The following is a 26,276-nucleotide window of genomic DNA, read 5'->3' as shown; positions in this document are numbered from 1 at the left end:
GAAATGATAAAAATCCCAAAAATCACAGTACATGAAAAAGGATACACAAACCAACATTTCAATTTATAAATTTTAGAACACAAAACAACGCCGTGTCAAGGTAACGGTAGGAAGACAAGAAGAATCGTTTAAACCTGGAAGGAATTTCTATATTACACATCCTATATATATATATATTTCCTAATTTTCTTTTTTTTAACTGATTCCCTGATATTTGTATCTCATACTCGAAAATTCCGAAAGCAGCGTCCGTTGTGTGAAACGTATCTATTAAAATGATGATGATATGTAAATAATCTGAATGAACGTAATTTCATAATTCCAACCACAAATTTGAATTGCGTGCAAAATTTACAGTTTATTGGTAAAAATCTCTGATGGCACAGATCATTAATTAAAAGATCACGAAACTTAATTCATGCAGTTAGATTGAGTTTCCCCGTCGAACAATACTCCGCCAACTGACTGCCTAACTAGAGGACTAACGGGTGGATGAAACGAAGTAATTTTCACACTCTTTATCTGTTTAATGTAGGACATGCTCAAGATGGCGAAATTACTTAAAAGTGCCTGGTTGTTACATTTGAATTTCAGTTGAAGCCATGCGGTGGTGGAGGCATATCAGTTCCACCCTTATTGGTGGAACTGGCGCCCAAACAAGTGTCTCAACGCGGGAGTCAAGGAGACAGCCATCTGCTGGGCTGAGTTTGCTCCAACGGTTCGCTTCCTCCCACTGTCATGGTGCCTGGGGGGACATACTTGCTAGCTGCGAACGCGCGCTATGGGGCGGTGTCAGAGTTTACAAACTGCATGAACAGCCAATCTGCAGCCCCATTCGGTTGCTGATCTCGGACGTTTATCCATCGCCGATTGTAGGAGTGCGGCAGTTGCCGCTATTCCAGTACGCTAGCGTTGCCTGCCACCACCCTGAAACAGTCTAGTGTTAAGACCATCCGGTCTGGTCAGCAGGTTTCTCATTAGGAAGCACGCAATAATTGCTTACGTGCGATCACGCTGTTTTTTCACCGCGAGAGTTCCGCATCGCAGCTCCATTGATCGCAATATACTAAACATATTCATTCGGCACCTACTTCTATGTATATGCGATGAAAGCAACTAGCTAGGTACCAACTCTTTTTTATTTTTGTATTCGTTTAACTTACATTCCTCTCTCGCTCTCTCTCTCTCTCTCTCTCTCTCTCTCTCTCTCTCTCTCTCTCTCTCTCTCTCTCTAGGTACTGGATCGATTCGCAAATGGATTTCTGCTTGTTTGATGTGTTTTTGTATTTTTTCTTGTGCTGTAGTAAGTAAGCATCTCGCCAAGTTACCAAGAACTGTGGATGCTTCTACAGGGTGGTCCACTGATAGTGAGCGGGCCACATATCTCACGAAATAAGCATCAAACGAAAAAACTACAAAGAATGAAACTTGTCTAGCTTGAAGGGGGAAACCTGACGCTATGGTTGGCCCGCTAGATGACGCTGCCATAGGTTAAACGGATGTCAACTGCGTTTTTTAAAATAGAAACCCCATTTTTATTGCATATTCGTGTAGTACGTAAAAAATATGAATGTTTTAGTTGGAACACTTTTTTAGCTTTGTGATAGATGGCGCTGTAATAGTCACAAACGTATAAGTACGTGGTATCACGTAACATTCCGCCAGTGCGGAATTTGCTTCGTGATAGATTACCCGTATTAAAATGGACCGTTTACTAATTGCGGAAAAGGGCGATATGGTGTTGATGTATGACTATTGTGATCAAAATGCCAAACGGGCGTGTGCTATGTATGCTGCTAGGTATCCTGGACATCATCAATGTGTCCGGACCGTTCGCCGGATAGTTACGTTGTTTAAGGAAACAGGAAGTGTTCAGCCAAATGTGAAACGTCAACCACGACCTGCAACAAATGATGATGCCCAAGTAGGTGCTTTAGCTGCTGTCGCGGCTAATCCGCATATCAGTAGCAGACATATCACGCGAGAATCGGGAATCTCAAAAACGTCGGTGTTGAGAATGCTACATCAACATCGATGCACCCGTACCATATTTCTAGACACCAGGAATTTCATGGCGACGACTTTGAACGTCGTGTACAGTTCTGCAAATGGGCACAAGAGAAATTACGGGACGATGACAGATTTTTTGCACGCGTTCTATTTAGCGACGAAATAATATGCACTATTGGGCAACGGAAAATCCGCGATGGCTGCGACAAGTGGACTATCGCGACCTTTGCGGGTTAATGTATGGTGCGACATTATGGGAGGAAGGATAACTGGGCCCCATTTTATCGATGGCAATCCAAATGGTGCAATGTGTGCTGATTTCCTACTTAATGTTCTACCGATGTTACTACAAGGTGTTCCGCTGCCTGACAAAATGACGATGTACTTCCAACATGATTGATGTCCAGCACATAGCTCGCGTTGCCGTTGAACCGGTATTGAATAGCATATTTCATGACAAGTGGATTGGTCATCGAAGCACGGCCCGCACGTTCACCGGATCTGACGTCCCCGGATTTCTTTCTGTGGGGAAAGTTGAAGGATATTTGCTATCGTGATCCACCGACAACGCCCGACAACATGCGCCAGCGCATTCTCAATGCAGGTGCGAACATTACGGACGGCGAACTACTCGCTGTTGAGAGGAATGTCGTTACACGTATTGTCAAATGCAATATTGAGGTTGACGGAGATCATTTTGAGCATTTATTGCATTAATGTGCTATTTACAGGTAATCACGGTGTAACAGCATGTGTTCTCCAAAAAGATAAATTCACATAGATACATTTACCACACTGGAAAAACCGAAATCAAATGTTGAAATGTACCTACGTTCTGTATTGTGAGCTATATGTTTGTGACTATTACAGCACCATCTATCACAAAGCGAAAAAAGTGGTCCAACTAAAACAGTCGTATTTCTTTACGTAATACACGAATATGTAATAAAAATGGGGGTTCCTATTTTTAAAAAAAACGCAGTGGTATCCGTTTGACATATGGCAGCGCCATCTAGCGGGCCAACCATAGCGTCATTTGATTTCCCCCTTCAAACTAGACAAGTTATATTCTTTGTAGTATTTTCGTTTGACGCTTATTTCGTGAGATACTTAGCCCAGTCACGATCAGTGGACCACCCTGTATAAACCCCTGTGAAAGGCTACTTTGCATTTTTGTGTCTTCCTGCAATATTTATTCAAATTTAATCACATTTACTGGCTATCATTGTTCTGTAGATTTCCTGTGTACATTTTCCTTTAAATGTAACTATCAATTAGGAGATGAAATACCTGCCAAGAGAAGTACTGAAGTATTGATGGTCCAGGAAGAGCAGATTAGGAGGCCTGTGCTACTACCTAGTATTGACACAAAACCTGTTCTGGTGCAATTTTGATATCAAATTAATTATACAAATTCATTAATTGATCAATTAATTATTTCCCACCCCGTGATATAATCATGGATTTTACCCAGTCAGCGCATTTGTCCCCCTCAGGAAACTGCCAGCTCCCTCCGCCTCATGTAACTTAATCCAAGATGGCGGCCCAGGAAAAAGATGGCGAGAAATTCAAATTTATTAGCAGGAATATATATATATATATATTTTTTTGCATATTCACCCTGAGGTTCAAAATGGTTCAAATGGTTCTAGGCACTATGGGACTTAACATTTGAGGTTATCAGTCCCCTGGACTTAGAACTACACAAACCTAACTAACCTAAGGACGTCACACACATCCATGCCCAAGGCAGGACTCGAACCTGCGACTGTAGCAGCCAGGTGGTTCCGGACTGAAGCACCTAGAACCGCACGACCACAGCGGCCTGCTTGAGGTTCAGAGACCAACTAACCTAGATCATAACATCAACACCAGAGGGCGCTGTTTGCCATCCCGGTCTGCTCTGGGGCGCGAACCTCCATGTTAATGGTTCCAGACTTGTAAAAGTTGTCCTATTCTTTCCAGAAGGGCTGGGCATTTAAATGTATCTGCATCAAATCCCGGTACGTTGAACAATATGATTTCCCTCCACCATCCTGCAAACTGAAACGTTCTGAGATGTTTTCGAAATATCGCAAGAAGGCTCACACAGTGAGCAATAACAAAATACCAGTATACTGACCACCACATTCCAAACGTGTATGAGTCTGCAGACCCAAGTTTCCTTCAGAATACAGCCCTATAGAAGTGATATTATTGCCTCTTGCCAAATTAGTGGGCAAATGATTCAAGAACTCAAACGGGATCCCTGGAGTAAAGACGTTATTCACTTCAAGGAACCCTATTGAGAACTGGCATTTGAAACTGACCGCAAAAGGATTCTACTGCCTCCAACACACATTCTGCATAAGGACAACGAAGATACTAGAAATTAGCACTCACAGGGAGGCATATAGGTAGCCATTTTCCCTTGCTGTATTTGCGAGTGGAATAGGAAAGGGAATGGCCATTAGTGGTACAGGACACCCTCCACCACACACCATACGATGGCTTGTGCAGTGGGCATATAGATGTGAATTTAGTCTTCCCGCTGAGATATCAGTCCATCCATTTAAAGGCACAAAAAATCACGGAAGAATGTTGTCTCTTATTCATTGAGGAAAAAAAGACAGAACTTCTTCTGCTGAGCGTCTCTCTGTAGAAACCTTCGTATTAGCTCTTAATTTTCTCACTGCAGTCACTTCACGAGAAGTAAGCGAGAGGTTGTAGTATGTTTGCCCACAATACTTTCAAGAAACAGTATAGATCTCACCTGTCAACTCCCCCTTCATCACGGTATTCTCCAGTGTTTAGTACATAGCATTTAAATCTACTTGTTTACGATGGGTAAAAGATGTCTCCCCAGATAAGTTACAGAGCCCTGCTAATTCTCTTGGAATCCCATCATGTTCCAACAGCACTATTAAAATTAGTTAGAAGGCTGACAGGTAGAGAGCTATCACAATGTGAAAAATAGTACACTGACATACAGGAGGAAATCAATAACCATGCAGAGTATACATGGGTTGCACAAAGAAATTCAAAAGCATAACACCTACAATTCATAAATATTAAATGACTAGCTATTAATATCCCTAACAATCTAATCACCTTTATGTACTCCTGTGCTTACAATGCTAGAAATACAATAGTGTAATAGTGTCCAAGTCTTCATGGACAGCACAGTGACTCTCTCCTAGTTATTTTTGTAACACCCAACTAAATAAAACTATGAACTATAAAAACTTCCGTAAAACCACCTAGTAGAGAACCCAATAAAATTTGACCATGTCTCTCTCGTCGAGAATATATCGAGAAACAAATATAATCTGTGTGTTGACATCAACCCCAATGTGGTGATCCCAATAAGTATACATGTTTTGGTTCACTGGAGCCGACAACCTGTCAACGAAGTCACTTCCACGGACTTGTGGAAAATTTGGTTGCCTCTACTGGAGGAAGACCATATCGACTATCAAATGTACAATCGACTTTCAAGTAACCAATGCTCTGGTTTTTCAGATCTGTAGTGTTAAGCTTTCTGGTATAAATTCTGCCTGCGATTTGGAATCATGTCTCTCTATTCACCAACATACTAGCTTTGGAATCTATAATGATGTATTTTACTGATTAAAGCCACTGGTAAATCATATCTCGAAACGAGTTACCTTTTTCGAACCTATCTGCAAAACTCTAGCATGGATTTAGATAGTCCCTCTTCATCTTGTCTCTGCTCCCTCCAGCTTTGTCCATGTGATTGTTCCAGTTTGAGACGGAACTGATCGGAAGCTGCATCCTGTGGAGAAACAGGGTGAGCTGAGTTAATGTGACAGGGCCATGCTTAGATCACTCGGAGGAAACGGGAACACGTTATCATAGCTCTGCCAGCCATGTACAATGTGTAAGCCCAGCGCCAAACGAAACTTTCTCCTGCAACACGAGGTAGTAGAAAAGACATTATGAGCAGCTGTGATAGTGTTTCTTATCGGGAAAATTAGGAAGACTTCACACCATACGAAAACTGGAAGAAGGATGAGGATTTTGCTACTGCAGTGCAGTGTGTCTTTGAATTACATACAGGTACTACAGACCAAAGGAGATCTGCATCCCTCAGGGTGTATTCATGTCTGTCACCAAAAATTTATCTCTATCCTCGTTATTTTGTACATCCAACAGAGAAAAACTACGAAGCATAACTCCACTAATGTCACTGATAGGGAATTCAATAAGATATTACCATGTTTTTCTCTTCCAATGTGCCGAAAACAACTACCGTCTGAGTGCTGAGTTCGAGCATATGTGGCTATCCTATTAAATATAGAGGTATTGCTGCATTTGAGCAGGTGGCCAGTGATCGAAGTCACATGTGCAGACCGATGTAAAGTTTCATCACCCGTATGTTAGGAGGACCATATCCCACAGAATATCAGTCACACAGGAAGGTCCCTGTGTTCTTTTATACGCAGTTTGATACATTGGTTTTTTTTCCTACTGTAACATATCCAGGCAGTGTGTGACTGAAGCTTTGTACACCGCCATACATTTTGCTTTTCCACCATGACTTCGAAGTCTGTGGCAGGTGCTAAGCTGACATTAACATGTTTCGATCCATTGGTTCTCTCAGAAACCTAGATATCGCTTGGTAAACTATGCTTCTCCCACAACACATAGGATGGTTGAAATAAAACACAGAGGCGGTGTTTTTTTATTGACAAAAACTGTGGAAGACGTCATAAAACATGAAAACTGGAAGAATTTGTGGCATTGTGGATTGTTTCCAAACACGTGTTTGGAGGTGATGACCTCTGCATTTAATGTCATCTTCCACAGTGACGGGATAGCAGGTGTCTCATTGTTCCATTTAGATTGGTTCCTTATGTGGCAGCCATGTACACAATCACTGTTTCATTGCTGGAAAACCCCAGAAGGTGTCGCTCCCACCAAGAATCTCTCCATCTCAAACAAGTGGTATCAGTCAATCATCATATGGTAATCAGCAGCATACCAGTGGACAGATGGGATGGAAAAGACACCGTTGATGTAGGTCATTGTACTATAATAAGCACAACCGTTAACAGTATGATCAATTTTAGCAATTTAACAGTTTCCCGTAATTTCAACGCTGACATGGCAGCATGCTTCCAAATTTATCATCGCTCAACCACGTCCACAACTGTGCGATTACCTTATGATAGACGACTGTGCAGTACATACACACCAAAGTATACCACATAGTGCCATATACTGATGCAATATGTTTCTATCACTTCCATCATAGCGCGTAATTTACGATTAACATTGCACATCTTTTCCTACGCTGGTATTAGTCACAGAGCATTCTCACATTCTTAGGGCAAAGTTGGAGTTTGAAAGATCTTCCAGCATTGTCTTTGACCAACCCTCCCTACAATACGGTCACCAATTAAATTTGCAGCTGACCAGAAGTAGGAGGATATTATATGCACTACATTCCGCATCTGAGCGAGCTGAGTCCAAAACTGCTATTCAGCGACGTCTGTTGTGCACCAGTTTTATTCACAGTACCCATCGAAGTGCACAAGATCTTTCCAGATGCGCATACTAAAGACATAAGCACCTCTTATCAGTGCATAGTGGGTATGAGTATTGTGATGATATAACAGACGGTTCAGAAGGAACGTGTGGTTTATGCATGGTGGAGCCCCAACTGATTGAGTTCGAAGCATTTTACATAAATCAACTGTGCTATCAATTCTAAAGTTCTAGTGTCTGCAGTCAGTAGTAAGAAGATACTGGCAACAGAGAGATTATCGTAGAACATACACTCCTAAGGCTACATGTTTCTGACTTACACGCTATAATGTTATAGCCATGTGGTCTACAAAATATGAGTCATGTGTAACACTCATGTGCAACACTCTATGCAGGACATGTATGTTCAAAATCTGACATGCATCCATCCTGCAAGTTTTCTGTGCCACTCACGACTGTGACAAACTTAAGATAGTAAAACTACTCCCTTCTACCCCAAAGTAAAAGCTTAGAGCCCTTGTGATATATGCGCGATATAGCTTTCCAGAGGTGCATAGTGGCCACTGTTCCACTTTTCTCACCCAGGAACAGTTCAGAAATTATACTATGCTCACATCAGTCCTAAAAAAATGATCGTCAGCAACGAAGATCACCCCTCACAAGGAAACAAATGCATAGCAGCAGTGTTTGAAACGTGAAATTACACACCATGCTCCAGCAACTCCGTACACACTACGTAAAATCTGAACTGAAGACTCGATTTATGACCAAGATGTGGCAGGGGAGTGGAGTACATCACACAAATCTTAGTTCATCAAGAGGAGTGTGCTGAAATTGGATTTCCATAGGACATGATTCATCACGCATTCGTTGGAAGTCCTCTACTGACTGTGTTATAGTGAGGTGTGCTGTTAACAATCACAGATAGATAGTGCTTTAAGTCACATATAAAACGCGAGTCGAACAAAAGTTATACCACACAACTGATACACCCCGAGAGAACGATGGAAAGAATGGTTAAATGTACAATACATGACAAGCAGCAACATCTCCATCCGTTTAGAATGTATCATCAGTCTGTCATTATATCATATGTCGTTACAACCCCATCTCAACCGATCACTCAATCTACTTTGTATCATCCGTGTCAATTTAGAGGCAGGTGGTTCTCTTTTCCAGAGAAGCGTCAAAGACAAGTCCCCTTGAATGTGTCTTTATTACCTCAATATACATACAGTAGAACCTCGTTAAGAAAATGGAAACAGCCACTGTTCTGCAAGGTATTTGTTAGCAGATACCGCATGGTTGCGATTGACGGAGAGTACAGAGAAGCACATTGTAAATACTGTTTGTTTTAAAACACTTAAACAGTCCTGAACAGGGTCAACACGCGATCCATTCTGTAGAACAGCCTGTGGGAAGCCCCCAGAGATGTTAAAGAAGTTTCTGGAATGGTTACCTGGCAAGTGTAATCTGATTGCAGGAAAAAAAATTTCCCACCATGCAAAGCGGCTCTCATGATCAATTAATGAGCCTATTAATTTGATATCAATGACAAGCCACTAGGCGTTTGGTTGCGAGGGTGAGGTGAGAGTACCACAGGTAACGCTCGAGAGCTGGAGTTTTAAACAGGCGTTTTTTCGTTCTAGTGAGCTGTTACCCTGAGAGACTTGGTATGTGAAGAGCCATTTGGTTACTTTAAGAGAAAGTTCATAAGTGAGGAGGCATCTTGTGATACGGATAGAGTATGCTGTTAGCGCTCCATCCTGAGCCAAAAATGAGTTTAATAGTCTAGTCCTGTGACGCTGGACGTAACAAATAAGGAAACATATTTATCTGCCTGATCAGAGAACACTTATGGGAGGTATAGCCTATGGCGTAGTGTTGTACTGGATTATCACAAGTAGTAACGATACTTTAGCGACGTGAAAAGGCCCGTATCATCCAGTTTCTTCAATCTTCGAACATAATTTGTATTAAAGGAAGGAATCTACATTTCATATCAGAAATTCGAGGTGTATTGACAAAAAATCATCCCCGTTTCTGATTTTTAAACTGAACAAATATCGTACGATATACACTACTGGCCATTAATATTGCTACACCAAGAAGAAATGCAGGTGACAAACGGATATTCATTGGACAAACATATTATACTAGAACTGACCTGTGATTACATTTTCACACAATTTCGGTGCATAGATCCTGAGAAATCAGTACCCACAACAACCACCTCTGGCCGTAATAACGGCCTTGATACGCCTGGGCATTGTCAAACAGAGCTTGGATGGCGTGTACAGGTACAGCTGCCGATGCAGCTACAGCACTATACCCCAGTTCATCAAAAGTAGTGACTGGCGTATTGTGACGAGCAAGTTGCTCGGCCACCATTGACCAGACGTCTTCAATTGGTGAGAGATCTCGAGAATGTGCTGGCCAGGGCAGCAGTCGAACATTTTCTGTTTCCAGAAAGGCCCGTACAGGACCTGCAACATGCGGTCGTGCATTATCCTGTTGAAATGTAGGGTTTCACAAGGATCGAATGAAACGTAGAGCCACGGGTCGTAATATACCTAAAATGTAACGTCCACTGTTCAAAGTGCCATCAATGAGAACAAGAGGTGACAGAGACGTGTAACCAATGGTACCCCATACCATTCACGCCGGGTGATATGCCAGTATGGCGATAACGAATACACGCTTCCAATGTGCGTTCACCGCAATGTCGCCAAACACGGATGCGACCTTCATGAGGCTGTAAACAGAACCTGGAGTCATCCAAAAAAATTACGTTGTGCCATTCGTGCACCCAGGTTCGTCGTTGAGTACACCATCGCAGGCGCTCCTGTCTCTAATGCAGCGTCAAGGGTAACCGCAGCCATGGTCTAAGAGCTGATAGTCCATACTGCTGCAAACCACGTCGAACTGTTCGTGCAGATGGTTGTTGTCTTGCAAACGTCCCAATCTGATGACTCAGGGATCGAGACGTGGGTGTACGATCCGTTACAGCCATGCAGATAAGATGCCTGTCATCTCGACTGCTAGTGATACGAGGCCGTTGGGATGCAGCACGGCGTTCCGTATTACCCTCCTGAACCCACCGATTCCATATTCTGCTAACAGTCATTGGACCTCGACCAACGCGAGCAGCAATGTCGCGATACGATAAACCGCAATCGCGATAGGCTGCAATCCGACCTTTATCAAAGTCGGAAACCTGATGGTACACATTTCTCCTCCTTACACGAGGCATCACAACAACGTTTTCACCAGGCAACGCCGGTCAACTGCTTTTTGTGTATGAGAAATCGGTTAGAAACTTTCCTCTTGTCAGCACGTTGTAGGTGTCGCCACCGGCTCCAACCTTGTGTGAATGCTCTGAAAAGCTAATCATTTGCATATCACGGCATCTTCTTCCTGTCGGTTAAATTTCGCTTCTGCAGCACGCCATCTTCGTGGTGTAGCAATTTTAATGACCAGTAGGGTATTTCCCATGTTTCTGTTGGCTAGAATGCTACTTTTGATGTGTAAATAGGTATGTGTGTGTTGTGTTCTCAAATTATTTTGCTACAGGAGACCCGTTTATAAGGCAGGATTTCACAGGTCCAGCGGGAGAGTATGTCGCTGTTCTTCTACTAATATTCCACATCCTTATGTTTCTCCCAGCAGCAGCCATTCACTTGTATCCTACCTGTAGGGCTGTTGCCTACATGGCTGGAGCAAATCTCCAGTGCTAGACTAATACCGAAAACACCCACTATACATACAGCAGTTATTGACGAAACTGGATGGAATTACTGTCTGATTACAACGCACATTGTTTAAGTAAACAGTATACCGCACTGTGTACAAAATAGAGGGTCATGTCAGTCCTACCCAGCAGCCCAGCACAGACTGAGCTCTTTTCTCGCCAGTTTCCAGATGGGGGAAGGGAGGAGGGAGAAGAGGGGACTGGGGGTGGCAAACAGCGCCTTCTAGGTCATTTGATCTCCGAACCTCAACATGAACACATACAAAATTTGATATTCCGCCAATAAATTTGAATTTCCCGCCATATTTTCCTGGTCCTCTACCCTGTATTACGTCATTACGTCATGGGAGAGAAGGGGGCTGGAAGTTCCTTGAAGGGGACCCACTTGCCAGACATCATCAAAGGTGGGTGGTAATTAATTAATTACTTAATTAGCATAATTAATTTAATATCAAAAGTGCGCCAGAACTGGCTTTGTCCGACTGATCTTACTGTCTTGTAGAGAAACGGTGATAGGCACTGATTTTACCAGATTGTCCTATCATTCATCAACTACAGACCACTCGCTATACTATCAGACTTCCCCGGAGCAGTTGTCATGATGCCCTTGTCTCTGAAGAACACTCGCTTTAAAAGACAGGATACTGTGTTCTATTATATAAGAAGTCTTCAAGCGACTCTTGTCTCCGGAAACCTAATCTGTATGCTCGGGCCTTCATTAACTGACTACAGTGGGGAAGGGCGAACTGTCTCCTTTTTTTGTTTAAGAAATCGCCCAGACTTGCAAACGCTCATTTTCTGCAATAGATTTTCTCCATGTTGTATTTTGCTTATTGTCCTGCACCCCCTATAGGCTGAATCTATGCACTGAATAGGTTAGGAAGAGTGTCATACAGCGGTTGTAGCCTCTCCTGAGGTAAGCTGGCCCAGAATTGTTGTAACTACTCCTTGGCATCCTGGATACTGACTCTGTCTGTGGGGTGGAGTTGACGTCCGAGGTGGTCCCACATGTCTATCGTGGACAGAGCTGGGATTTTCCTGGCTACGGTAGCAACTGAAAACTGCCTCAGGTGGTGCTCGCCCAATTCGTGCGGACGACACCGCCTTGCTGACCAGTAGCCGGAGGATCAACACGGTCATCGCTCGCCTGCAACGTCAGCTCCCGATGGTAGAAGATTGGATCAAGGGATACAAAATTATTATCAACGCAAGCAAAAGAGCAGTGTTTACACGTCGCCGCACAGATTTGTGAGACTGGCTACTTCATCGCCATCTAGAAAACCCACGGAGCAATCGGATCAAGTTACTTTTTAAATTGCATGTATGGGATAAGAGGATCAAGATTTTCCAACTGATCAGCCAACTATGCTCCGTACTGGCCAGCTAGCAGATGAACGTCAGTATGAAATATCGCCTTTATAGAGAAACAGAGCTCCCAGTGAAACCTTCCCGCCTCCTCTATATCTCATTTTTTAACCAAACCTTCCCTTCTACAATAAGGTGTGAAACCTTTCCTTAGAATTTCTATCTCTTGCTTAATAATAACAAATGAAATCTTCCCTTTGAAATTAATTCTCTTTCTCAATCTTAGCATACAAATTTAAATGCTGCTTATTAAAAGTTATTTTCTGATTATTTCGACGAAACATAGAATGTGTCGTCGTCGTGGCCCTCAGTCGTTACTTGCAATAACCCAAAACTGTTCCTTACCTTTTTTACTGTTACTGGATCGCCACCTGACTGCTACATCGAACTGCGACATGACTATTCTTACTCTGTTTTACTATACTCTATTAGCTGCTGGTGGACTTTCATAATAAGGCTGTATTTATTACCAAAGCTGACATTCTTTAATTTGACTGAAGTTACGTAATTCATAGTTAAACTTTTTCTTGACAACAATAAAATTTTGCGAAGTTTTACGTTGATGGGTTTTGAGATGCATTATAATCATAAATGCAATATTGCTGGCAAAAATTATATTCTAAAGGAAATGATTTTACAGACGTTCAAATGCGACTTACTTTTTACAATAATCTTACAACTAGCATTGCACAAACATACCTTCCGTAGTCTTGAGTTTCTCAAAAAATTAAATCAATAGTATTAGTTCCTCTCATAATAGTTAGCTGATGTCTCTGTACATCCGCTTATAATCTCTTATGAATCATAGCTGGTGGCTGGCAGGCACACCGCTCTTCTCAACCTCTCGCTTCAGACCTGCTACCGACTCGCTTCACTTCTCGTTTACGACTGACTTCCTGCGAACGCTAAAGTGCGGTCTCTCCTGCCAACAATGCTTCCTGGTGCAGACAGTCCCTGCTACCATTACAAAATGTATCAATGCGCGGTCTTTCCCGCTCTTTTCTTAAAATGTATCCATACGTTGTCTCTCCCGCCCTTTTTAAAATTATATCAATTAGCGGTCTCTCTTGCCAACAATACTTTGGTGCAGACATTCCCTGCTAGCACAATTATTTCAAACATCAAAAATATTAATTATTCCTACTTAATCCTATTAATAAAATATAAACATCTTTCATAAATTGTGGTTTGGCAATAGACAATAGAAATATACACGTCTTAAACCAGATGTTTTATATTGTTTCACGTGGGATAGCTTCCCCTCTAATTTGAATAACATCTCATCTTCGCAAAATCGATGTCTTAGAATCATTCTTGGGGCGCCCAGGTAGGCAAGAATCCACAACCTACATGACGAGCTTAACCAACCAACCAAACATCCAGGAAACCATCGTCCAGCACGTACACAAAACGGGAGCACTATGACCAATGGCACGTACCCTATGATATGTTGGATCAGTAACCCCTAAGCACTGGCACCGTGTCCAGATGTCTCAGGCAACTGTCGAAGTCCTGCAGTAACCATTCACCTCAACTTTCACCATCCTACTATAAGGGAGGAAGGACACTAAGCCCCATGCCCTCATCTAGAGATTGCAACAAATACTAAGTAACACGTGGGCCATCCACAAAGGTATTCCTGCCACTAAGCTCAAGCATTTCGTCACAAAAAAAGTCCAGCAGTTCTCGATATTCTGTGAAGCTTTCGATACGCCCCACTGATAGTTATTGGCCTTGGCTGAGTTCACGTTTTGTATTCGGATGGCTCTCTGTTTGTGTATGCTTGCGACAATTTTCCTACGCTTCGCACTTTGTTTCTGCCTGCCTGTTGACTTCGTGAACTCAGCGTCCTTAGGAACAGCCTGTTTGTTCCACGGCTCTCTGCGGCCAATGCGAATGACCGGAAACTGTGTTCTAGCTACGCAGAATACAGGTAGGACAGATGGCCACTCGCTTCCCATTCCTCGCGAGAATCTCGGTTGTTGCCAGAGTGAGTGCACGTGTGGTGCGAGTTGGCCGCCACATGCGAATGCTCCTCGGCATTCGGCGAACACCCGCTCTGTCCTCCCCTAAAGGAGTGTTATAGTCGTAAAGATTCAAAAATATTAAGTTGAAAATATAATCATGAACACCCTGTGGTTGCGCGGACATGAAATGTAAAGACCACATAGTCTCAGTCGCAGGTAAAACAGATAAACTTCGCTTCATTAGTGGCATACTGGGAAATGTTATCAGTCTAAAAGGAGGTTGCTTACATAACACTTGTCATAGATTAGCGAAAATCGCTCTCAGTTCTCGTAAGATGAAACTTTAGTTCCAGCAATGTCAGTAGAGAAGTGTTTCACAGTAATTATCTGACAACAAACCAAGCATGTATGCAACAAAACCAAAAGATCTCGACGTAAGTATGTGCCCATTATTCGTAATTTGGCAGGACAAACAAGTAACATTTTATTCATGAAAAAATTATGGTGTGAACTGTTTTCAGACCTACAAATATCGCACGGCAAAACAAAACCTTATACTTTCAGATTGAATCCAAGACGATGATTTTACTATAAAAGGCGAAACGCCTCGGGACAGTAAATAATATTTATACTGCATCATCAAAATGACGACTAAATTAATAAAACGGAAATTAATATGCTTCTTGCGGACAATGGCCACACAGACAAACTTTACATGAACAAATGATTGGAACATGACACTACTAGAAAAGTACGCATAAAGCAATAGTGGTAGTAAATAAAGACATTTTGATATCGTACAAAATACCTGCACAAAGTGTACACAATACCTTCAGATAGGTAGGTAGCATATTATTCAAGTGACTGAACATCGCATGCCCCGATAAGTCTTCTCATTCGATTTGCAGCAAGACCAATACGCGTATAAAAGATTTTTGTTACGTCTTCTATTTGGTGCAAGTGAATAATGGACGGTTCGTGTTTTCCTCTTCATTTCATAAATCATACAATGCAGATTGCTTAGCTCGTAATAGGAACAGATGAGATAGAAATGTGACAGGATTTTAAAAATGCACACAATCATTGTTATGAATCGTTTGGTTTTATTCCACTTATTAAACCACGCAGATAATGGTATTTTATGTTACAGTTGGCCGTAATGCCCTCCTTTTGAAATCCTGGTCCAATCATGTTGCGTCTGCCAATCTACCGCATTTTTTTCTTGATTATGCTTAGCATTTCCTGCTAAGGAATTCTGGCAGTTGGAATTTCGCCTAAATTCATTGCATCTTTGGTAAAGCAGCCAAACTTTATCACGATATTATAAGTTGTGATCATGTCGCAGAACAAATGGTCAATATTCCGAGATATGACAGGAACGATCATTATACGTAAAACATCTAGTACACAAGGGCTCTAAAATGCATAGCTACGTGCACTTGATCAGTAGAAGGGATGTTTCCCACTGTGACGAAAATGAGCAAGTGCCAACAGCTATTAAGGTATGCACTTTAGCGCCAATATTTACTCAACATTTTTTCTTGGTTTCATCCGTACCACCACCTGTCAGAATACGGAAACATAGAACTTGCAGAGCAAGAGATTTGTTTCACAGTAACGAAGATGTAGTGCTCTTAGCTCCTAAGTTACGCGTATTAGATACAAAGTCTTTTTTACTTGGAATTATCATTCTTGTCATATCCTTCAATACTGACCATTCCTCCAGGTCAACCTGTATCTTATGCTACGATTTTTATCACTTCGCTAACTCTGCTCAGTTAGCGTGCCCTTGGATGTATTTTTTATTCAGTTAATTTGCTTACCAGGTAATGTCACTTACTGCAAAAAGATTGAACGACCTGAGAGATTGTTATGTAGCGCCGACGTGTATGTATTCTGTCAGCGGTCTTTTCAACTGCCAGATAAACAGCACTGCACGGAATTACTACATAAGATATAATTTCAATTTATGCAACATTTCAATCAGGCTTTTGATGTTCGAAGATAAATTGTGAATTATGGTACAAGACAAGCTTCTTGGTCCAGTTGAACTATCAGCGGTTGTTGAAGATTGTTATAATTTACAAGGTGAGTTAAATTTATTATAATGTTTGTAAGCATTAATGATAATGACTGAAAGGTAATGCGACTTGGGTACTAAGGGGACTCAGCTGACGTGCACAAAAATTCAAAGGAAAAATGTACATTAGCTTCTAAAATATTGTGTGCTGAACAAAATTGTACTATTTACAACACCAACAGAATATAAGTAGCAACTTTTTTCTTAACTAAAATATAACAGACAACGCCAACACAAAGAACCGTACAGGAAATAGTGGGATTATTCTCGTTATCGATGGAAGTTTTTGATGTGGTGCAATGAAAATCTTTGGTGGCGCGAGCGCTGCAACAAACGAAACTCGCTGGCGCCTGTAGAAGAGCGTAGCGGTGTTGCAACAAAGATTCCCAACATAGCCGTCAGCAGACGGCTTATGCGATCTTATACTGTCTGAATAATTAGTTATATATTTCAGGCTCAGATAACTCAAATGGTATCATTACTGGTTTATTATAGTTACCATCGGGTGATTTGAATACGCTAAGTAGCAACTCGTCAACTGAAGAGACCCGAATAGGTGCTACATAGCATTATGTATGCCGAGTCTATGTGATAAAATCTGTCGCAAGCCCAAGTCCGCTTCTCTCGAAGGTATTTAGAGTGTCATACGATGTGGTTAGCACTGCGAACTAGAGGAGAAGCTGGTTCGATACCGACCGCCAACGCGGCCCAATAGCGTGCCGTGTTTACACAGTACCCCCCACCCCCACCCCCCTCCCCCCACCGCCGCCACGTCGACGCGCTGCGAGAAAGCGCTCGGGACGCAGTCTCAGTTGCCGCAGGTAAGCCGAAGGGAGTAGTCGTGTTCAGTGCGCTGGTCGCTATACAACTCCGTTCCTCCGTCGTTACTAGCCACTTCTCGAAGCTTCTTTCTCATTGTCTAGTCATTCCTTTACAACAGTCAGAAGTTACTCAAGATGGGCGTCATTGACAAGGTAAGTTAAATCAGTTGTTATGCTTGTTTGTAAACGCTAACAATGGCTACAGGAGACGACTGAACTTGGTTGTGGTGGGGATCCGTTGCAAGTAAAACACTGAACCACACCCAGTTTATTCGTATTGTACCATCAGCAAGATTGTTTCTCCTGAATGTCTGCAAACTGCTCTTTAGAGTTGACTCATAGCATGAGGGCGTCGCTAGTCTTTGAAGTTGCTTTGTCTGTGTGTCAAGTCGTTTCAGCTGTTCATGTTGTTGTTGACAAAAATAGTGATTACCAGCCCACATCGTATTCCAGTATTTAAATATATTAGTATTGCACTGCAGCACAGAAGCATGTGTTATCCTACAACTGAGGAATAACGTAACTTAATTTAAAATTATAAGGAATAGGACTATACTCTGGGGGGGGGGGGGGGGGGGTCCGGGGTCCACATTGTATCAACAAAATAGGTGAGTTCTGTGGTTTAGAAAGCGATGAATGATGTTAAGGCACGGTTATAGCGTGGAAGGGAGAAATGCACAGAGGCCAGTAGAAAAGTGTAAACACAGGAATCTGGTGTAGGCGGATAGAAAGTGATAGTGAGGTAAATGGTTGAGATACTGTGACTACCTTCAATTTTTATAGACCTCACAGTTTCGCGCAGTGGTACTGTACTAACATCAGTTATACAAACCGCTTGCGCGCCATTATCACGTGTGTTTTCGCACCTGTTGCCTTCGTCTTGTTGCTTGCGTTAAGCCAGTACATCACTTCTCCACGACGCGTGGCCTAGGTGTGTGTGTGTGTGTGTGTGTGTGTGTGTGTGTGTGTGTGTGTGTGTGTGAGAGAGAGAAGAGAGAGAGAGAGAGAGAGAGAGAGAGAGAGAGAGAGATATGTCTGGTGGCTTGCCTGGAGCGTTCAGAAATAGACCGGGAGACACTGTTGGTAGAAGGCCAGTTATTGTGGCTTAAAGCGTCAAGCGCTCTGGAAACATGGTTGGCGATAGTGCATTTTATACGGATGCCTTACTACATTTTCATAATTAGCCCCCGATTCAACTGTCAAAGTGGGAGATAATTGTAAAGACTATTCGAAAACTCGCTTTCGAGTTGCGACCGTTTTTTAAATCTTCTGTTGATTGGAAGACTTAGTGCTGAAGTTATTTATAGTCACTGCATTATTCTTTCTGTGTACCTTTCACTACTTCGCATATTTATGTTTTCAGTTTTATTTACTGTGGATGCACAGTGCTTTCATTTACTTTTTACCATTGTACTGTTAAAGACAAGGGAAATTGCTGTCGATCCTTTCATTAACAGCAATCTGTATTAACTATTTTAAAGTGTTTTAAATTTTGTTTAAAAATCTATTACGTAGCTACTTACAGGCTTACAAATGACAAAATCTCTGTCACCTACGCACCTGCTGAGGAACCCAATGAGCTCGCTCACATTAACGCTATCTAGAAAACCATTTTGTTCCTTGCCACAGTATTGCATATCATTTATTTACTCTTTTTCACCGTTGTACTGCGCCTCGCGTTTGACTGTAAAGGACGTGTGTGGGACGGGAGAGTTATCGAGGTGAAAGACATGCTAAGTACCAGTTAATATAATTGGTGCAAGGAGGTGGACTCAAGTGATTGCTAATCTGTTTCCTTGCTTGAAACTGATTTGACACATTGGGAGCGTATTTCCACAGACGTATACAGTCCTGTGAGCATGTTTAATCTTAGCTCAGAGTTGCCTTTCTGATTAATTTCATTCCGATACTATGTCTAGGGTTACACTAATTTTTATCGATTTTGCTTAGTCTGTTGCGTACAGGACCAGTTAGCCGAATCGAAAAGCATTGCTTCGTTAACAAGTTAGGTATATTCTCCTATTCTTATTTTCGCTACTCGAAAGTCATCTCTGCATTATTAGTACCACTGCTTACATGTAGTCCATCGGCATTTTCTCCTGTCGTACTAAGAAGCCATATAGCGGAAGGACAACACTGTCACGAGCTTTTAGACTGTCTCCTGTAAAGAAAAATTCCTTAATTCAGGACGCAACGTACGTGGTGCATACATTAACCAGTGACGGTATCTACTGTGACTCACGTCCTGTGAAAACTGTGTACCCTGCCCTAAAGTTAACACTCCCATAGAGGAGCTTTGCAACAAATAAGTTACTAGCTCAACTAAACTTGCATAATATGACATTGAAATTTGATATCCTCAACGTTGCTCCAGAGGAGTGATTGCACTTTCCCAGCACAGAACTGCTTTGGAACAGTTTAGGGGGGCTGGTATTGCCCTCTTAGCGACAACCGGAGACACTGATGTGATTTTCCTTTCGGCTGATTCACGCACTGCGACGCCCCAGAGGTAACGGGTGCAGGCGATAACGCTCGTGTGACGTCACAGGCAGCCACGTCAGCCCGTCGCCAACTCCGTCTGGGACGCTGGTTGGACGACATGGCCCTGCGGCTGAACCCACTGGGTCAGGGTCGCCACGTTGATCTGGGGGTCACTGCGGTGTCTAGGCTGACAGCTGCTACACGCGTCCGTCCCACCTGTAAATTTTGTGGTAGCGGTAGTTATGTTCGTATGAAGTTGGTGAATGCTCAGTTCCGTTGTCCAGTATCTGGCTCTTCATGAGATAGCTTCAAAGATGTTATGAAACTGTTGCTAAAGAAACTACACGATTGTTCTTAAAAAAAAAAAATACTGTCGCGATTACGAGTCAGGTTGTAGTACATTCCCATTCAGTGGAAAATGATGGGAAAATTTTATGATAACAAGATTGCAGAACGATCGAGGAAGCAGTCACGTCCATTAAAAAAGCGAAGAGTATGGGTAGTGAGCGTTTCAAAGTGAAACGAGCGCACACAACTGATCTCAGGTAAGGCAAATGCCAAATTTGTATTCGTTGGAACAGTCAGCAGAGCATTTCATCAGAGCTTCATTTAGCAGTCGAAAGCGGCACGGATAAGCTCGTCCATTTAAAGTGGCAGACGGTGCAAGAGGCGTTGTCATGAATGGTTCAATGTTAAACTTCAGAGCGCGTGCGTTCCTAGAAGAGTCAACCAATACACTGGCTCCTCCCGCATATATCTCGCGAAGAGAGATGAAGGCAAAACTAGAGTCGAGTTTGCCAATCTTTTTTTTTTTCCCCCTCACGAAGTATAGATGAAGATTCAGGAAGCTACGTCTGCTTTTGGTATAAGCTGTGTAGCCCTGTACTTCGAAAAATTCATGCACTTAATTCCAAGTATCTATGGACTCACTTTTACAGCCTATCAATCTTGTTTAATATGAAGATAATCTTTTGAGCGCGAACAATTGCTCATTTGTTTTTGGTACCGAGGCAACTTTCAGGCTGGGGAATACGATTGTTACATTGGGTTAAATCACTGGGAAAAAAAAGAAGGGAAACTAATATTTGTAACAGATGCACATTCGTCACTGCGAGTGATGGGAGAGCTCTACACCAGTCTCGTTTTTTCATCGTGTCTGAAGCGATGGTATAAGGAAACACTATCGGGCATAGTTATGGCTGGCTATCGAACGCTCAATTAATCTTATCGGGATTACACCCTACGAACCTAAGGAAGCACTGGCCATGGATCGTCTTCCCAACTGTCAAAACTGTCTTTCCTGAGCTCCCACAGAATTCTGCCCACGCTTTTGACTCGGAACCATGTTTGATGCAGGGTGACGAATGTACAAACGACAGCAAGCGCGGCACACGGCGCTTACTGCAGTGTCTGTCCCACGCCAGTTCGTTTTGCTGTCCTACAGTACTGTCTCAGTGACATTTGAGACGATGTCTGAACTCTTTAACTGAGAAATAAGTAGCGTTACGTACCCTGAGAAATCCTTGGGAACTTCATTCGCTTAGGCTTCTCGCAGTGGCGGAATACTCGGAATAAACGTCTTTTACTTTTAACAACTGCACGTCGCATCCATTTGAAAGTTACGCAGTTAATGCTACAAGCACAGATGCCGTTTAAACAACTTTCTTGACATTTGACACAAATTTTCTTGATCTGTCAATTTACGTGTGCACTCCGCGAGCTACTTGACGATATGTGGTGGAGAGTACTTGTCATACCATTCTCTCTTCCCCCATTTTCAGTTCCATTCACGAATGGCGCATGTTAAGAATAAGTGTCGGTGAAGATCCGTATGAGCTCTAATCTGATTTTCTCATAGTGGTCATTTCCCGTAGACGCCAACATGTCCGACAACTGTACGGACGTACGCACTCGGAATTTCAACAGTAGATCCCTCGTCCCCCAAAACGCGTGACTCGTAGCGTACGTCACCCGAGTTCGTTGAGTATCTCCGTAATGTTCTCGCATCGAGTAAGGGATCTCTTGACGAAATGCACTGCTCTTAGTTGGCATGAGCAGTACTCAAGAATAGATAGTATGTTCGGTCAAGGCACTTACTTCATGGGTGATTTACTTTCCCTAAGATTCTCCCTGTGAATGTCAGTCTAGCACCTGCTTTTCCTAATTGTTTCATGTGGCCATATCACTTTAGGTCGCTCCGGATGGTTGCTCTCGGTATTTACTGTTTGCAACGATTTGTCTCCAATAGTGTAATCGAACAGTACACGTACGCTGAATGAGAAAACTGGAGGTTCACGTGTTAGCTTACGGAAGGGGTGCTATGGGTGTCACAGGAATGAAATATCATTGTCAGGCCCCATCAACTTCAAGCTTACCGTGTCATAATTACGCCCTTTAACAATTATACACCTTACGGCAATGTGCGTAGGAGGGAATACAGTGTTCTGCAACTTTGTAAAGCACGTCCCCATCAGTTTCTTAGCATGCCTGTGTGGAATCTTGTTTCTAGCCATAGTCCTTAGGAATGTGGTAAATTGGGGCTACGCAGTATTCTTAGATGCCACAGAGGAAACTATTTGTCATTTGCTGAATTCTTCGGAATATACAGATTCGTTAGAAGTAAACTTGGCTACTTCAGCTAGTGTAGATACGGACATTTCCATCTTACGGGTACCCAGGTTTATAGGAATGATGCTCAGACTATACACAGCAGAATTTGTTTTGTTAGTAGTGTGTCTAACTTACCGACGGCACTGGTGCGTTGAACAGAAGCATCGGTGTCACTGGAGTGAAACTAATACGGGGACTTGTTCCCACACGACCTGGGTTCGTTGCCAGTCCACTTGGAGCGTTGCAACTTTCTCAGTCCATCATCTCACTTTCTTATTGGCTGATTTCTATATTTGGTTTTGTTTCTTAGTTAACAGAAGCTGGTTTCACCACATTGTTTCTGGTTACGGTTTCTTGGGTGTACTGCGCTCTTTGATTTGCATTGTAAATATGTTACATTCTGATGGAGTTCTGCTCGCATCAGTGATATCAGGTGGAGTAAATGATTCCGTGTTTTGTTTCATATGAAACAGAAGCAGGTTTTGTCACATGGGGTTCTGTGGACTTCTGTGTAATCTGGAACGTTAATATGGTGCGGGATTAACAAATATTACCCTCGCATGTGGAAATTAAAATGTTCCAGTGGTTTATTTGTTATTTCTTCTTCGCGTGTCCTTTCAAATGTATCCACAAAGTTTCATCACCCAATCACCCAAAGATGACTTTTTATGGGCCCCCCTCAAGAAGGGAAGGTGTAATGATAACCACCTTGTATTTGACAACCTTTTTTCTAGGGCTTGTTCTTCTGTATGCTCGATGTTCCCCTGTGGCAAAACTCTCACACAGCTAGCCAGTAGAGTTACTGGAATTAGAATCAAAGATAGCGTGCGAATTCGGCCGTTTACATTTAGGTTTCGCTTTGCTTCACTCTCGACTTTGAACAACAGCAGTCAACCCTTATTCCGTCTGTCATAAAATTCAAGTGGCCATTCACGTCGGTAAAGTGCTATTTCTCGCAGCATTTGTACGGCGCAACTGACTCCAGTCTGTGACTAGACGATAATGTATTCGTAGACTGTAAGACATCAGTGCTCAGTCATGGGTTGCAGTACTGCCCTGTACTGAACCAGCCTTGCTGGATCTCAGCCATCGTATGTGCAGTGAACAGAACGCCACGACGTTTGGTCACATCCCTTTGGGCGCACATTGCACGTGCCACATCGGCGCAGACATTTAGATAGTGCAAAAGTGTTGCCCCCGGTGCATTTTGCAGCTGTTACGCCGCAAGAGCTATCATTCGGCTTTGCGGGCAGACATACGTAATAGGCGCAGTGCTTAAGTAAGATTACGAGCGACGAGAATTTCGCAATGACATGACAGGGTTCATACTGAACTTAAAATCAAAAGACGAAGGAAATGAAAACCGGATTTCTTTCAGCTGTTTTTATTCTGGGAAGACGTTAGTTTTCTGTGACACGCGTTAAACCAACGGTTCAAATCAAATATTAGGGCACGAAATACTACGATTTACAAGTAGCTGGCATGGTTAATTATTCCGCGACTGAGAGTTTTAAACATTTCGAGTGCGCCAATCTTGTTCGTACTGGCGTAAGACAGCAAGCAGACTGTAAAATTACGGTAATTTAGTAGTTACCTGCATGTGATAGCCGTAATGACGTTTAAACGGAGAGCGTCGAAGCCGACTAATTCTTAGCGTGAAACAAAACTCACCGACACTTCCAAATGATGGGCCATTTAAAAGACATTTGTGATTACCTCATAAAAATGGACAGTACACTGCGATATGGCTGTCTGAAGGTAATTAACTCACACACTACCATACGTCCGTAGAGATAGAGGCTAGGCGTAAACAGATAAGAGAAGGATTAAAGACAAAAGGAAGAAAATATTTGACGGATACTTCGTTTGCTTAGGTTTTAACTCAGTTGTCAGTATTTAAAGTTCATATACACTCCTGGAAATTGAAATAAGAACACCGTGAATTCATTGTCCCAGGAAGGGGAAACTTTATTGACACATTCCTGGGGTCCGATACATCACATGATCACACTGACAGAACCACAGGCACATAGACACAGGCAACAGAGCATGCACAATGTCGGCACTAGTACAGTGTATATCCACCTTTCGCAGCAATGCAGGCTGCTATTCTCCCATGGAGACGATCGTAGAGATGCTGGATCTATATCTACATGACTACTCTGCAATTCACATTTAAGTGCTTGGCAGAGAGTTCATCGAACCACAATCATGCTATCTCTCTTCTATTCCACTCCCGAACAGCGAGCGGGAAAAACGAACACCTAAACCTTTCTGTTCGAGCTCTGATTTCTCTTATTTTATTTTGATGATCATTCCTATCTATGTAGGTTGGGCTCAACAAAATATTTTCGTATTCGGAAGAGAAAGTTGGTGACTGAAATTTCGCAAAAAGGTCTCGCCGCGACGAAAAACGTCTATGCTGTAATGACTTCCATCCCAACTCGTGTATCATATCTGCCACACTCTCTCCCCTATAACGCGATAATACAAAACAAGCTGCCCTTTTTGTAGTCCTGTGGAACGGCTTGCCATGCCATTTCCACCTGGCGCCTCAGTTGGACCAGCGTTCGTGCTGGACGTGCAGACCGCGTGAGACGACGCTTCATCCAGTCCCAAACATGCTCAATGGGGGACAGATGCGGAGATCTTGCTGGCCAGGGTAGTTGACTTACACCTTCTAGAGCACGTTGGGTGGCACGGGATACATGCGGACGTGCATTGTCCTGTAGGAACAGCAAGTTCCCTTGCCGGTCTAGGAATGGTAGAACGATGGGTTCGATGACGGTTTGGATGTACCGTGCACTATTCAGTGTCCCCTCGACGATCACCAGAGGTGTACGGCCAGTGTAGGAGGTCGCTCCCCACACCATGATGCCGGGTGTTGGCCCTGTGTGCCTCGGTCGTATGCAGTCCTGATTGTGGCGCTCACCTGCACGGCGCCAAACACGCATACGACCATCATTGGCACCAAGACAGAAGCGACTCTCATCGCTGAAGACGACACGTCTCCATTCGTCCCTCCATTCACGTCTGTCGCGACACCACTGGAGGCGGGCTGCACGATGTTGGGGCGTGAGCGGAAGACAGCCTAACGGTGTGCGGGACCGTAGCCCAGCTTCATGGAGACGGTTGCGAAAGGTCCTCGCCGATACCCCAGGAGCAACAGTGTCCCTAATTTGCTGGGAAGTGGAGATGCGGTCCCCTACGGCACTGCGTAGGATCCTACGGTCTTGGCGTGCATCCGTGCGTCGCTGCGGTCCGGTCCCAGGTCGACGGGCACGTGCACCTTCCGCCGACCACTGGCGACAACATCGATGTACTGTGGAGACCTCACGCCCCACGTGTTGAGCAATTCGGTGGTACGTCCACCCGGCCTCCCGCATGCCCACTATACGCCCTCGCTCAAAGTCCGTCAACTGCACATACGGTTCACGTCCACGCTGTCGCGGCATGGTACCAGTGTTAAAGTCTGCGATGGAGCTCCGTATGCCACGGCAAACTGGCTGACACTGACGGCGGCAGTGCACAAATGCTGCGCAGCTAGCGCCATTCGACGGCCAACACCGCGGTTCCTGGTGTATCCGCTGTACCGTGCGTGTGATCATTGCTTGTACAGCCCTCTCGCAGTGTCCGGAGCAAGTATGGTGGGTCTGACACACCGGTGTCAATGTTCTTTTTTCCACTTCCAGGAGTGTATT

General features: G+C 43.3%; 1 protein-coding gene across 2 annotated transcripts in view; it reads left to right on the top strand.

Annotated features, from left to right (window-relative positions):
• The window catches only part of LOC126284880 (choline/ethanolamine kinase), a 213,741-nt gene that overhangs the window by 18,873 nt on the left and 168,592 nt on the right, over nucleotides 1-26,276 (top strand). Inside the window, exon 1 of one of the 2 annotated variants that reach the window (XM_049984127.1) lies at nucleotides 17,466-17,637. The exons of the other annotated variant lie outside the window; for it this stretch is intronic. Coding sequence (XP_049840084.1) covers nucleotides 17,620-17,637 — 18 coding nt within the window. The 5' untranslated portion in view covers nucleotides 17,466-17,619. Of the gene's footprint in view, nucleotides 1-17,465; nucleotides 17,638-26,276 lie in introns of those variants that run through there. 2 annotated transcript variants of the gene reach the window in all.

This window comes from Schistocerca gregaria, chromosome 8 (genome assembly GCF_023897955.1).
Source record: "Schistocerca gregaria isolate iqSchGreg1 chromosome 8, iqSchGreg1.2, whole genome shotgun sequence".
NCBI lineage: Eukaryota > Metazoa > Arthropoda > Insecta > Orthoptera > Acrididae > Schistocerca > Schistocerca gregaria.
The sequence above is the reverse complement of the archived record's forward strand: the minus strand, read 5'-3'. Positions and strand labels throughout refer to the sequence as shown.